Here is a 15,589-nt window from a genome sequence, read left to right as displayed (position 1 = left end):
GTTCAGGCCTGTTCAAATAGGCCCCACCATGTGAAGGATCTGGACCGTCTAATTTGTACAACCATGTGTACAAGATGGTTGGTTTTGCATCATTTTCCCATAATTCCACCTCCTTTTATTATTATTGCAAAAATTTTATTTCATTATTATTGCAAAAAATAGGGATTTGCTAGGGACCATCGCAGAAGGCATTTCACCGACAGGCTGAGATGAATTAAATGAATAAGACAAAATCTGTTGAACAGTGAACCTAATATGGGTTGGTGTATTTAAAGCAAAGAGAGGGGAATAGAACTGTTGAAGATGAAAGATGTGGGTGGAAGGAACCAAAAACAAGTGGAAAACGATGGGCATTTTTGTGTCCCACAAGGGGACATAGGCTGGCATTTATGTGACATCAAGACCGTTGAACTTGGTCCCATCTCAAACATAGATCCCATGCATAATTAAAATGACTACAAAATCTACGGTTTAGTTTTTCTTGGCAGAACTATAACCGTGTGTGATCTAGGCTTGGTTGGATCAATGGCCTAGATCATCCTATCTAGGTGTTCTCAATGCCTTATGGTTTGGATTAGCTATAGTTTTAACAATTTGACGGAGGATTTTATTTAAAACACGTATGAAACGTAGGAAAAACAAACTTATCTTAAATTTAAGAATGAATAAGAACTTAGCTTCCGAAGCGATCTTATCTTCAAACTAGGAAATTTTTGTTAGCTATAGTTTTAACAATTTGACGGATGACTTTTATTTACTTTCCATAAGTGGATATTCACCATATATGTAAGAACTCAAATATTGCACACCTGAATAACTAATCTACAAATCCACCACTCTTATGCAAGATAAAAAAAAATTATTCAACCCTACTTAAATTTTATACCATTTGATAGATGTCGACCAAATGTGATAAGATACTTAATCTCTTTGTAGCCAACTTATTGATGCAGCTACAGAGTTTATTTAATGAAAATCTTATGAAGATTATAAATTCCCTCCTATGGGACCATACATCTCATTCTAGTGCTAATATTTTCTAAAACATTTTAGAAAATAGAGGAAAAGGATTGTACGCTCGAGCGTACCAAGCTTATGGTACGCTCGAGTGCCCAATCACATGTGTCCCACGTTTTTTTATGGTGATCCAAAGCATTCATTTGCAAGGCCCTATCATAGATAGGGTGTGTACTAAAAATCAGGTCCATTCAATCATCCTAACCCCTCCAAAGTGGAGGGCAAAAATGGGCAGGTTTGTGGACAAACAGTGTCTATCCATTTTGACCTCCACAAATGGATGGGTTAGGATGATCCTATGGAGCTGATTTTTGGTACACACCCCATCTATATAAGGGCCTTTCAAATGAATGCTTTGGATCATCCTAAAAGTGTGGACCCAAATGTGAATGGGCACTCGAGCGTACCATAAGGTTGGTACACTCGAGCGTACAATCATTTTCCTCTTTATTTTTTTATGATTTGTTAGGGAATTTTGCAAAAAGGCATTTCACAGCTAACTGCTACATTAGAGCAGCCACTTCAGATGAATCAAATGAATATAAGAAAAAACCTGCGGAAAAGTGGGCCAGTGTGGCTGCTCTCTCGTGCAACAGTTAGCCGTGAAATGCCTTTTTGTGATGTCCCCTAGCAAATCACTTATCTGTTTCCTTATTTTTTTTTCATATTTCTCAACTCAAATGAACCCCTTAAATGCTAAAATAATACAAATACTTACAAAATCTAAAATGTACAGTAAATTGATGCAAATTTACCAACCTTCTGTGTGGTTTCCTCCAATATCTCATTTATATTTAAATAATTGTTCAATAATAACCTGATATATAGATAATCAAACAAGTATAAAAGTTAGAACATTTTAATACTATAAATAGGAATAAAATGTAACTTTTAAATGACAAAGATAATTTAAAGTATTGCTAGTGTAACCAGAAAGACTTTGCATAAAAGAGAACTTATAATAACAAATTTTAATGATACGATATATCTAAATTATTTAAAAAATAACCTCTTGAACAAACTAACTTACTTAAAATAACTATGTCTCATTGCAATTCTTAGCATTAACTGCACTCAAGCGGCATTTGTATCACATTTAATGAATGAGTTGAGTAGGGCTTGTTCTTCTTCCATGCTCCTCGTTCTCTCTTTCAGAGTGGGCAAAATGGGAATCCGTGTCCTCATGTTGAATGCGTGTCAGAGTGCACACATTCTGTGAATGCTACAAATTTCGCGGGCCGGCTGTTGCATGAGAGTGCAGCCACCTCCCTTAAGTAAAAATTGAATATAGTTGGTTGAAGTTATCATCTTCGCGTCTAAAAAAGGTTGGAATTTTCCAAAATATTTTTCTCTTCCGAACTTTTCCGAAAAATTCTTGCAATCCAACTGTTTGGATTCCAAGAATTTTATGAAAAAGTAAGAAGGGAAAATATTTTTAAAATTTCCTACTTTTTTTTCCACATGAATAGAGATGAGAGATGACTTGAACCGGATCTATTCAGTTTTGACTTGGACAGACTTTCAATTTATGATAATATCCCTCCAAATTAACCATAGTAAAATAATTTAGAGTGTGTGGAAGACCGGTGGAATCGTGGGCGGAGGACGGTTAAAGACTGGTGGCCCTGGGCCGTGCTTGCGGGCGGAGGAGGGTTGAAAATTGGTGGACCCAGCTAACTACGGTTAGCGATCACATAACCAAATCAGGATCATCTCATTGTATATGGGGCAATCTTTAGCTCTGCACTTTAATCCTTTTATTATTAATAAACTTGTATTAAAAGTAATGTAGAAAAAAATTGAATTAATAATTAGAAAAAAGCCCTTCTCCCCTCACTTTAGATCGAAGAGATGGATTTTGAATGGTGGGATTAGAGCAATGTAAATTGAGATCTCAATGCCTCTTGTTGCCCGTGGGATTCTAGTTTTGTGACTTTCCATGCTACCCGTAACTCTTAAGGAGAAGTCAGGAAGGTTAAAAAATAAAAAAACAAGAACATAAATTAGAAAATCCTAAATTACTGGCAGAGTGTAACTGTAAAAGCCACAAAAAAAACGTCTAGCAGTTTACCAAAGAAGAACGAAAAGGAAACTTAAAAAACATGACTGAGAGAGAACCTCTGCTTCTTCTCCTCAAGTTTCAAACTCAGATACTTCACATATTCTTCTACCTTTTTCCATCTCTCGGAGTCATTTTCTCCTTCACTTGTTTGGTAAAGCTCTTTGAGTTTACTAATGTAATCTTCTCGTCCTCCTTCCATTGCTAGCTGACAGAGACAACTTGTAAAAGGCACAAAAAAGAAAAATGAAAAGGGAAACTAAAAAACGAGAATGGTGGTGTAGACACCCTATTTTGACCGAACCCTAATAGAGTCGTTAGGGTAGAAACCATTTTAAACTAGTGTTTTAATGTCTCAAATTTGTTCCTAGAATAGGTTAGGGTCTCATTTAGGTCCCCGTAAATTTTCATCCGGATCCGTCGCGGTTTGCCTAGCAAACGGACGATGTTTGTAGAGTAGTGTAGTGTAGGAATAAGGGTGGCGACTTAGCCAGAAATAGGGGTGCGCGTGAGCTTAGAAATCCAGTTCAAATTTTCCGTAATGGGTTGTCCAGGGAGATAAAGGGGTGTGCGGATTAGTGTGTAATAAAATTAGGGGGTGTATTATCCTGAACCAGGGCACTTTCGTAATTTGCAAAGATGCTTTTCTTCCCCTCCAAGTCACCATTAAGCCCTAAGCTAGGTTAGTGAGATGCTTAAGACCAGGATTAGTTAGAGGGAATCTTAGTTGGTTAGGATTTCTTTGATCTTAACCCTTGAATCAAAAGGTGATTTGAAGGGTTAAGATCAAAGGGGGAGAAGATATTTTTTTGCAAAGATTATTTCCCCCCTGTTTTCTACGTGGTCCCCCTGCTGGTATAAAAAGTAATTATAAATACACTAGGGTTGGTTGTCCATGGAAAAGGAGGGGGATCAAATTCATTTCATTTCGCTTGGGTTTGTCTTACTCGAGACACCACCCCGTAATTATGGATTAGTTATAAATGCACTGCCAAGGGAGGTCACCTGGGAAAGAAGAGGGGTCGAATATATCATCTCCCTTTCTCCTTAAATCCCAGCGAAATGGGGTTTGAAAGGAGGATTTTTATTTTTGCAAGAAAAAGGGAAGGAAATCACAGAGAGAGAGAGAGAGAGAGAGGAGAGGAGTCTGAGCTTTCTTCTCCGGCCAACCCATCGATTCTGACCAACTCCCCACCACCATCTTCCTCCTCCTCTACAATCCAAACCACAACCATCTTCTTCTTCTTCTTTCTTTCATTTACTTTTTTTTCTAAAACCCAAAACCCATTCCAAACCCATCTACTCCGGCCGGCCAACCTCCATTAAATCCGGCATCACCATCTTCTTCTTCTACCTTCTTCCTCATCACAGCCACCATCTTATTCTTCTTCTTCTTCATTTGTTTTTTTTCCATTCCCAAAACCCATTTTGCCCGACCCCTTTTACCACCATCAACCGACCAAACCCACATCCACCACCATCTTCTCCGGTGAAAAATCCCCAAATCCGACCGGATCTACCATCTTCAACTCCACTCAGATTTAAGCCCATTCCATCAAACCCATCTCTGCAACTCCGGCCGGCCACCTCCATCCCAAACCCTCTTCCATTTCCGCCCAATCCGCCACCTCCATCTCCACCTCATCTTCTCCGGTAAATCATTGCCGGAATACGGCCATTCCTCCGGCCAGCCATAGCTTTTCCTTCCTTTCTAATTTTGTTCATCATCTTCTCCGTTCAACCCACATCAAACCCATTTCGGTCAAATCCCAAAGGCCAACCACCCTAACCCTTCTCTATTAACACCATCCCTACCCTGATTTTCTACCCTCTTCTTGTCTCTGCCGCCAACCCATAGAATCCGGCCATCACTTCCATCAAATCCGATCATCTCCATCTTGTTCTCCCAAACCCTCAAACCACAGATATAAGCCATCGAACTTTTTTTTTATTACATTTAAGAAATTTTAGAGAAAGGTAGAGAGAGCATTTGAGAAAAACCCATTTCCCTCTTCTTCTTCTCACCGAACCATAACCTAGCCTCCATTTTTCTTGGCCAGACTCCGACTGAGCTCCAATAGTTTTTCGATTGTACTTCGATCCGGGCATTCTCACCATAGATTCGGATAATCTCGGATCTGAGATTGAGAAGGAGACGAGCAAAAACAAGAGAAAAATTGAAGGCATTGAGAGAGAAACTAAAGTTGCAGCACTTGGATCTTCATTCAGCTATTAAAGTTTCTCTGCATAGATTTGTGATATTATCCCTAACGATCTGTGATCTTGTGTTCTTTATTCAAGTAGGCCATTTTTGTTAGAATTTTTATTTTCTATTGAAAATTTCTAAAATCCTATTCGTGTATTATTGATGTTGATGCATTTTCATTTGACATGATTATTGCCTGGATTCGGTTTTTTTTTTTTTTTTTTAAATGATGATTTAAATGTGAATATTCTAAATTTTTTTTACACAGCGTAAACCTCTAACAAGAAGTGTTACTCATTTGTTGAATGATTCCCTATGCTTAGAGTTAAGCATTTGCCTTTGTCTTTGCTGTTTTGAATAATTTTTCCAATCTCTTTTGAGGATACTCATGACTGGAATAGTGCTGATGTTGGCTCTACCATGCTTTGTATAGATTTGTGAGACTTGATATGAGGATTCCAAAACATATGGATTATATATATACATATTTTGTTTCTGTTGATACTACTTGTATGAATGTAAGGGTTATAATTATGTGGTAATGTGTATATCTCATTTCTTTTCTGCACTCAAAATTCATAATCATGTAATTTCATATGGATGAAGCTTTCAATGTTATAGTGGTATTTCTGTGTTTCCATGCTAAGGCTTATAAGTTCAAACCTATGTATACCAGTCCCTTGGTTCTATGAGCTTGAAGATGGGCTGATGAAATATTGAAGCATGGTTGTATTGATATTTAATTTCTAAAGAGGATTATAGGGGCTGACATCTGTGTTGTTTCTCTTTTTAACAATGGCACTCTCATTGAGATTATGATCTGTTTCTGCAACTGGTTGGGGGAAGTCGTCTTTCTACTCAAAGAGTAAAGACGAATTGGTTTATTTACCCCATGGCATGTGCACAGGCATGTGATTTGATTTCATTCCCCACTACATTTCTTGTCCTTTACAAATCCATTTCAGTTCTGTCATATGGATTGAATTTGTGATTTATTTTGGTTTCACTAGTTATGTCAATTTTAATGGATATATCATCTAGTTTGTTTAATTTAAAGAAAATCAGGTTCGCTGTGCAATTCTAAATTCTATTTTTGAGCTGTTGGGTTTACTTTGTGAAATAACTGTCATGCTCATTGCATACCATTACACTACTAGCCATGTTGAGCTAGGGCTGATTTTTCATATTGGTGATTGGTCCAAAGACCCATGCTTTGCTTTATAATTGTTGCAGCTGCCATGATATTTGACATACGGTTAAGTGCCTGTCAATAGAATCTCAAGGATTTTCCTTTCTACTCCAATCACAATTCATATTATTATGCAATTGTCTCATTGGGATTGCACAAGGTTGAATCTGTTCTTCATTTCATTGTGCACTTCACTTCTTAATCTTGATCGACAGGCATTGTAGACACCCCATTTTGTTTTGTTTTAATCAACAAATAAATTAGTGTGTTAAATCCATGTGAGAACCCCCTCTATCATTGATTTATATGTTTTAGGTCATTAATATCTTGATCTGACTTTACGGATCATCAATCGGGACAAAATAAGCTAGGGTCACTTCATAGCCCGGACCCTGATTCCATTCCGAGACCCGATTTCCGTAAATCGTTAGATCAATGGCAGATCTTGACCTGGGTCTAACCATCCAAAACCACCTAACCTCTCCTCTCATCCTAACCATCCAAACCTCACCTAACCTCACCTAACCTCTCCTCTCATCCTAACCATCCAAACCTCACCTAACCTCACCTAACCTCACCTAACCTTACCTAACCCCACCTAACCTTACCTAACCTCATCCTCTCATCCTAACCATCCAAAACCACCTAACCTCACCTAACCTCCTATCCCATTCTCCTATAAATACCCTCTCATCCCACCATCCAAGAGAAGAAAAAAAGAACCCCTCTCTTAGAAAATTCATCCCTCTCCCTCATCTCTTCAAGGGTTCGGCCATCCTTGCCGGATCGGGTGATTTTATACGTTGGGTGATATATATCAAAAGCAGTCATTATCAAGCAAGGAATCATCTTCAAGGAATTAACATCAAAGAAAAAATCAAACACAAAGTGGGTTTCCAAAGAGGTAGGCATTTATTTCAATTCTATGTAGGGTCTGTTTTCATGCATATCTTTTACTTTAAAAGAAAAACCATGTTAGGAAGCATGTAGGGTCCGTTTTCCCCCTGGTTAGCCTCTGGTTAGACCCTGGTTGCACCCAGGTTCGCTGCTGGTTGCACCCAGGTTCGATGCTGGTTGCACCCTGGTTCCCTGCTGGTTGCACCCTGGTTCCCTACTGGTTGCACCCTGGTTCCTCTGCTGGTTGCACCCTGGTTCCCTCCTGGTTGCACCCTGGTTCCCCTGCTGGTTCGCACCCTGGTTCCCTGCTGGTTCGCACCCTGGTGCACCCTGGTCCGCACCCTGGTTTGTACCCTGCTTCCTCCTAGTTAGACCATGGCTAGTCTCGGGTTTGCTCCTAACTTAGACCCGACTCACTTGACCCTAACCATTAACCCAATCCAACCAAGTAATATCCCAACACAATCCGAGTCGCATGTCTGAATCCATTTGGCCGAATCTCATAAGCCCGCCCATTTTGAATTCCCAAAATTCAAACCCTTGATGATTCCTATATGCTCAATTCTTTGATGCAAATTCCCAATTCCAAAATCCCATTGATAAATCAATGTTTCTGAATCTCAAGTCCAATGCTCAAATATAAACCCGATTCCTGATCCAAATACCAATTCTGTTTTCCAAAATCCAAGTAACCTCCCCAGTGGAACCACGTGTGGCTTGATCCCCATCACGGGGTACGTAGGCAATTTGGCACTCCCAAGTTCAGTCGCACCTTTCTCTATCTTTCCCATTCCCTCACACTATTCATCATCTCGATTCATCTCGTGTCTCTCGGAACCATTGGATTATGGTTTCCGTCGTAAGAACCCTTAGAACCCAATTTAGGAACAATGGTGTCGTGTCGTGTTGTGTCCTAAGTTTTAGGGAGTCCTAGAGTTAGGAGTCCAGCCTCATCACGGACGCTTGCTATGTATAGCAACCGTGCCATAGGTCAAGTTACACTAATCATCCAGTTTTTCCCTAGGACAAGCCTAGTAAACTAGGATGTAGGCTAACCTGCATTAGTCTAAGGGACAACTTGCATTTAGATAGGATCATATAGCATCTTCGATGAAATCCTAAGATAATAAAATCCTCAACTTGAATTAAATAACTTCTCTTAAAACTGTTGAAACAGTCAATCCCGTCTAGATCGATGTCCTAGTTGAGTTAGGCATATGTAGCTTAGCTTAAATGCACCGAACTACGTCGACTCTGATCCCAGTAAGGCTTGGGTACGTAGGCAGCTTGGATGTCTGATGGCATACCACCCGCGAGTCGGCACCACAAACAAATTGTGGTGTTTTGTATATTAATTTTCTTGTAAATGCTTAATCAAATCACTTAGGATTTTCCATGAAATTAGAATTCTAGGAGAACTTTCACTTAGATTGAATCCAGACAAATTAATAAATCAAGATACACATCTAGGATTCACATTGAAATTAGATCATAGGATGCATGTCACTTAGTTCGCACATTAACATAGAGTTGAATGAGCCATTTAAAATAAATTTAAAAGAGTTAGCTTTTGGAATCGAAGACCGATTATCGGGCAGGAATGGTGCATGTGGCGGATAACTCCCCATACCTTCCATTCTCGTAACCAGGTAGCGAGTCTAGATTTCTGGTTAATTACGGGTCCTAGATCCCACATCTAGGTGGCGACTCTGTCAGTCTCTTTCGTGTGGAATTTGGATTGCCTTAGTGATCCCAAGTTCACAGGAAAGATTAATTCAAATCAATAATTAAATGCACACGCCAATCGCGTGGGTACGGGAGACCAAGAGAGAGAGCGCGGCGGCTCGCGCCCCACCCCTCTCGCGGGATCCGGGTACCACAGTCTGGCGACTCTGCTGGGGATCACCTAACTTCATTAAAACTTCAAAAGATAATTCATTTGAATTTAATTTTAAATGGCTCATAAAAACTCTATACTTGTTAGATTAGTTTGTCTTGTTTTATTTTCTCATCACATTTTACTCAAACTTAATTTAACAAAACCTGAAGGCATCATAGATTGCGCAAACATATTGCACACACTTACATCACTTGCATCTAAACTCTTGCATCTCACGTGCACACACGTCCTATTTTAGGAACCCGGAGTGTTATCTAGCATGGTTGACTGGGATTTCATCACCTGGTGCCTCTGTGCTAGAGAAGCATTCCACCCTTAGCCTAGTACCTTTATGGTACGTAAACGGATCTCTTGTTCACGTACTGATACGCCGGACACTGGTACAGTATATCGAACAGGGATTCGCGCTAAGGGAACTCTTGGCCTTACCCCTAGATTAACCCACACATGCATGTAGTATACGAACACATGTGCATCACGTGTGTGAGCCTAGTTTAGGATATCCTACCCATTGGTGTCTAGATTAGGCCGTGGTCCATCTTCCAATGGTCACGATCGGTCCTTAGATACACGAACAAAGTCATAAGTCGAGATTCTCTCTCCACTCCGATAGATTAGGATTAGGGTTGATGCCTTCAGGTAACACTGATAAAATGTGAAAAAAAAAAAAAAAAAAATTTCCCTTTGGGTTAGGATATAAATCCCATCATTTCCAAAGATCTCATAGGATTAGTCATTCATGATCTATCCGTTGAAAGCAATCCTATGCTATCTCATCTAATCTCTTGATCGTGCGTCTTTCATTCTTCTGCCATACGATTCGATCGTATCTTCATGCCATCCCCTAACTGGCAGGAGCACAATCTCACAATCTTTCGATTATGCAATCTCATGATCTGATCATGCCTGGTCCAGATGATCCAATCTTGCTTGTACTCTTAGTCTTTCTTACTCTAAGGACAACCTTCTTCGAGAATATTTTGCTAAGTCCTTCAGAGTTCACTCTCATGATCCATGAACTAGGGGCATTTCCTTATACGATTTTATTATCATTGTCATATCTTGGTCTTTTGGGATTCACTCTATTGTCCCAATTACTTGCTTAAATGAGTAATCTTTGTTTTTGAGAATGAACACTCCATGAATGTCAAGCTCATATACCTCGTGTTCATTATTTCCATCACAGGAAGTTGGCACAATAGCTAACCCCACTGCTCCTTGGGTTCGGGTATCTTCACGATTGGAGAGGAATTCTGTCTCTCTACCATCCTCTCTAAGAACCCCAGCGTCTCCTTCTTTCTCATCCTCACCAATGGCAGATAACCAAGATGGCCTTCCACCTGCTGCAATTACCGATACTCTTACCTTAATTCTCCAGCAGCTTCAAGAACTCAAAGAAGAAAACCAAGTTATCAAGGCTCAGCTTTCTGAAAAGTTGGGACCATCGTTGTCCAAGGATAAAGGGCCTATGCACCAAGCAGCTACTTCAATAGCACCTGCCCATCCAGTGTTCATCAATATCCATGATAAAACCGAAGAAGATTTGGAAAAAGAGCAATATAGCGAGAATCGCAGTAGGCCTTCTCAGTTCATGGTTGATAAGTCTGTTATGGAGAAATTAGAGACTCTTACCAGGAAAGTTCAAGACATTCAGTTTCAAGACCAGGGTGGTTTCAATCCCAGTGATCTTACTCTATTTCCCGAAATCCGCCTTCCTGCCAATTTTCAAATGCCCGATTTCGACAAATATGATGGTGTGGGTTGTCCAATCACACATTTGCAAATGTTCACCATTATGTGTCAGCCTCAGGGCTTATCTCCTGAGCAAATGGCTCAATTGTTCCCAGTTTCCTTAACCAAGGTTGCTAGGAGATGGTTCATGGTCTTGGACAAGACTCGTTACAGGACATGGAAGGATATCGGCGAGCAATTCATCAGGCAGTTCAAATATGATGATGGGACAGAAATCACCAGAAAGGATTTAGAGAGAACAAAGCAAGACTCGAGGGAATCCTTTCTGATTTTTGTGAAAAGATGGAGGAGAGTAGCAGCTCAGATGATGGAGCGCCCGTCTGAGGAAGAACAGGTCCAGATAATCATGAAAAATATTTCCCCCCAACTCCAATATCACATGTCGTTGCAGTATTATCCGGACTTCAAACACTTTATCGTGGCAGGCACCCAAATAGAGGAGGCTATGGCTCAAGGTGTATTCAACCGAAGTAACCCGAATACCAGAGAATTCAGGAAGTCTCCATCAGCTGAAATTAATAACCTTTCCCGCTCCAATCCTCAGCCTTCCAAATCTCAGAACCCCATGGTGATGGACTATACCCAACCTGCTGTCGCACCTCGACCACAGGCCCAGACAAAATTTACCCCTCTCCCTCTTCCACCATCTGAGATACTCAAGGAGTGTCTAGCCTCAGGTCGCATAATCCTGCCCGACATTAGGGCTCTTCCCAATCCTTTACCAGCAAATTGGCGAACAGATCAACACTGCGAATACCATAGAAATTCCGGCCATCTCACTGATAATTGCATTGCCCTAAAATTCAGGATCCAGAGGTTGCTCGACAACAAAGATCTTGTGTTCGAGCCAAAAACTGATAACTCATTACCTGGTCATGCAAACCCTGCTGCTGCTGTTAATGCTATAACCATAGGGGACCCAAAATTTGATCCTCTCACTCTTATCTGTGCCTTAGAACCTACCTTTGAAACGTCTGGGTCGGAACCTTTTGAAGAAGAGGAAGATGCAGACAGTGGAGATGTTCTAGTAGCTGCTATCCCGATACGAGCCAGCCTTCGCCGAGCCTTCAACGCCAAACAGTTGCAGCAGTTAAAGTTTTAGTCACTTACTATTTTATGTTGAGTCAGTCATCATGGTCAGTATAATTGTTGAGTCCGGTCTTACAGTTCAAGGTCAATGCCTAGTCCAGGCAAGTTATCTTCTGTTTCTCTTTAGAGTTGTGAATCCTGAGCATGTTCAGGATAGGTCGTCAAATGTAATAGCTTTTCTTTAAATAAAAATTTCAGTTCCAAATCCTTAATGTAATTCACTTGTGTCTGTTTCTTAAGTATGCTTCTGATCTTAAAGTAAGACTCCCTCCTCAAATGCGAACAAAATTGACGAAACTCCACTTGAGTCAGCAATTACTTGAACAAGAGGAGGAGCGCCAATCCCAACCTTTCAAAGATGAAATTGAAATGATAAACATTGGCACTGAAACTTTGATTCAGTGAATGCCGATTGAAAATACATTACCCTCTGAAGAGTGTGAAGAATTGATAAAATTATTTCAAGAATAAGAAGATTGTCTAGAAAAGCTACAACCGATACCAGGGGCAAGACATGGATGGAAAGCTCAAAGAAAATGAAGAAAGTGAGAAGATATATGCTATACAAGGGGCATAGAGTGGAAACAACTTTCATATTTTCAATCAATGACCTTGGTTCTCAAATTCATAACATAAAGCCAACAAATTCAAGATAAGAAGTTCAAGAGCAAGCATTGAAAAGTGATCATCAGATATCAAGAGTACGAATCCATAGATGGAGGATGTCAAAGAACAAGTTTCGCTCTATGAAAGTCTAAAGCACGCTTTAGAATCTTGGAAAAAGAAGATCCATTATCTCTTACCTGGAAATGCCGTCAAACTCCGTGAAAAAAAAAAACAACAAAAAAAGAAAAAGAAAAAAAAGAAAAAAATAATCACTACCAGACGGACTCTAGTAACCCAGATCGATTCCCAATCTGAACATCGAAAGGCCTCCTTTGGCCGATTAAATCCCAAAATCAGAACCCAATGTCAAAAGAATACCGGTTTGCAAACCCTTCGAGCCTGAATAAAATTTTCTTAAAAACCCATCAAACCAGGGGCATTTCCCCGAACTACGCGAGACCTGATCTCTATACTGGGGTACGTAGGCAACTCGGTTGAACCGAGTTCGGTCGATTCAAAAAGGAAAAGAAATTCAATCCTTTCAAAAAAAAAAGAGAGGGACAAGTTCCAAAAGAAGAGAAGTTAATTGTTCCAGAAAGAAAAGAAAAAAGGAAAAAAAAAATCAAACAATTTATCTTCAAACTAGGGGCATTCGCCCTGAACTACACACGACCTGATTCCTACCTTGGGATATGTAGGCGACATGTTCACAGGTTCGGTCGAAATCTTTGTTGAGCCTTAAGCCATTCTTTGAAAAGCCCTATCCTACCTATAAAAGTCCTTCTGGTGTTCAGAACTAATGAGCTAGGTCCTGAGATACAATAAAAAAATGAAATGATGATGAATAAGAAAAATAACGGAGTTTGAAGATCTGCTAGACTGAAAACCTGAAAGGGCGGTCTAGGCAAAATTTAAGATCATTCCCCTGCTAAGTTGAAAACCCGAAAGGGCGGCTTAGGCAAAAGCTAAGGGGATAGCCTGCTGGATCGAAAACCTAGAAAGGTGGTTCAGGCAAAAGTTAAGGCTAGCGCGGTCCGCCAAGTTAAAAACCCTGAAGAGGTAACTTGGTCACGGTAAGAGAATCAGTATAAGAAGGCTACAGCCGGTATCAAGACTGAAGATCAACTGAAATTCAAGCAAATTCAAGTGATATCCTCAAAACTGGGGGCATTGAAGCTAAGCAATCTTAAGGGGCGTAATTAAATCCTTGAGGCATTACTGTTTCAAGGAAGAAGTCCCATGTGCACCAATTGAAAAAAAACATTCCTTGAAAGGATAGACTTACCAAATAAAATATTAACTAAGTCAGAAGTATTACTGTGTCTGTCAGTGTAGTCAGTCAATCTTTGTCATTCTATGTTCACTCCTTCAGAGCTGCTCAATCTTTTGAGTAGTGCATTTTATCTAAGTTTTCTCTTTAGAAAGAGTCAATCGTCGTCCTGGTGTCCAAATGATGCAACTGTCTCGGTGAAGAAGGCCCAGCCTCGTCAGCTCCCTGCGATCGTATGAAGGAGTTCGAGAATCTAGTCAAACAGCTACATTTCAAAGAAGATCAACTCAGAAGAGTTCAGAAGTAGAAACATCAGAAAGCCCAACTTTCGTAAAAAGATCATACCCCAGGAAGGCACCTTAAGCTTGGAAGAGCCCCAGATGCAATGGTGGTTGAGCCAATTTCTCAGAAAGATGAACCATTAAAATTCGGAATCTCCTTCCAGTTGTTAAATACTATCCTGGTCAAGAAATGTTTATCTAAACACCTGTCAAGAGGCAAATCCCACTTTTCCATGATTATATCCAAGAGAGCCATTGTTCTAAATTACCAATCTCAACTGTCTTGTTCAAGGTTTCAGTTATCAAAATCCCCAGAAGACAAGACCAACAGTCTCATTGAGAAAAATCTTGTTGAAGTTTCATAAAAGTGTTCCTAATCCATTCTTGTTACTAATGGTTCTTCGTTCATAAGGTTGGTCGTCTCATCATTCGTCAAAGTCTTGGTTTCCAATATCTTTACTGGGCACGATCTATAATGTCCCCGATTTCATTGAGTTCAAAAAAAAAAAATCTAAAATTCATCAAATCCAATTCTACGTCAAATTCAAATTCATGAAAACCTCTAAATTCTTCGAGCCCATTTGTGAACGGTGCCTCTTTTCTCGAGGCCATTTGTGAATGGTCTCATCTTCTCCATGAGCCCGTTTGCGGACGGTACCTCATTTCCCAAAAATAAAAAATTTATCAAATCCAAATCCTTAATTCAAAAAAAAATCCAATCCTACGAAAAATCTCATGTCCTCTTTGAGTCCGTTTGTGAACGGTGCCTCTTTTCTCGAGGCCATTTGTGAATGGTCTCATCTTCTCCTTGAGCCCGTTTGCGGACGGTACCTCATTTTCCAAAAATAAAAAAAAATTATCAAATCCAAATCCTTAATTAAATAAAAAATAAAAAATCCAATCCTACGTCAAATTCAAGTTCATATAAAATCTCTAAATTCTTCGAGCCCGTTTGTGAACGGGGGCCGCCTCATTTCTCGAGTCCATTTGTGAATGGTCTCGTCTTCTTCTTGAACCCGTTTGTGAACGGTGTCTCATTTTTTTGAGTCCATTTGTGAATGGTCTCATGTCCTCCTTGAGCCCGTTTGTGAATGGTGCCTCATTTCTCTAGTCCATTGGTGAATGGTCTCGTCTTCTCCTTGAACCCGTTTGTGAACGGTGTCTCATTTTCTGAGTCCATTTGTGAATGGTCTCATGTCCTCTTTGAGCCCTCTTGTGAAAGGTGCCTCATTTCTCGAGTCCATTTGTGAATGGTCTCGTCTTCTCCTTGAACCCGTTTGTGAACGGTGCCTCATTTCTCGAATCCATTTGTGAATGGTCTCG

The 15,589-nt window shown here is 40.0% G+C and overlaps 1 protein-coding gene across 1 annotated transcript; it reads left to right on the top strand.

Annotated features, from left to right (window-relative positions):
* Positions 1–7,061: 7,061 nt before the first annotated feature.
* On the top strand, positions 7,062–14,677 carry LOC143886707 (uncharacterized). The gene is made up of 2 exons (XM_077390795.1): positions 7,062–7,375; positions 10,455–14,677. Exon 2 carries the CDS (start codon positions 10,581–10,583, stop codon positions 12,120–12,122), a length of 1,542 nt encoding a protein of 513 aa, XP_077246910.1. The 5' UTR covers positions 7,062–7,375; positions 10,455–10,580; the 3' UTR covers positions 12,123–14,677.
* Positions 14,678–15,589: the final 912 nt, after the last annotated feature.

This window comes from Tasmannia lanceolata, unplaced genomic scaffold (genome assembly GCF_043159265.1).
Source record: "Tasmannia lanceolata isolate RefF3 unplaced genomic scaffold, GAP_Taslan_0.1 ptg000011l, whole genome shotgun sequence".
NCBI lineage: Eukaryota > Viridiplantae > Streptophyta > Magnoliopsida > Canellales > Winteraceae > Tasmannia > Tasmannia lanceolata.
The sequence above is the reverse complement of the archived record's forward strand: the minus strand, read 5'-3'. Positions and strand labels throughout refer to the sequence as shown.

Bases quoted from the DNA above. Each gene is read 5' to 3' on its own strand.
- LOC143886707 (XM_077390795.1), top strand. From the start codon at position 10,581: ATGGCAGATAACCAAGATGGCCTTCCACCTGCTGCAATTACCGATACT.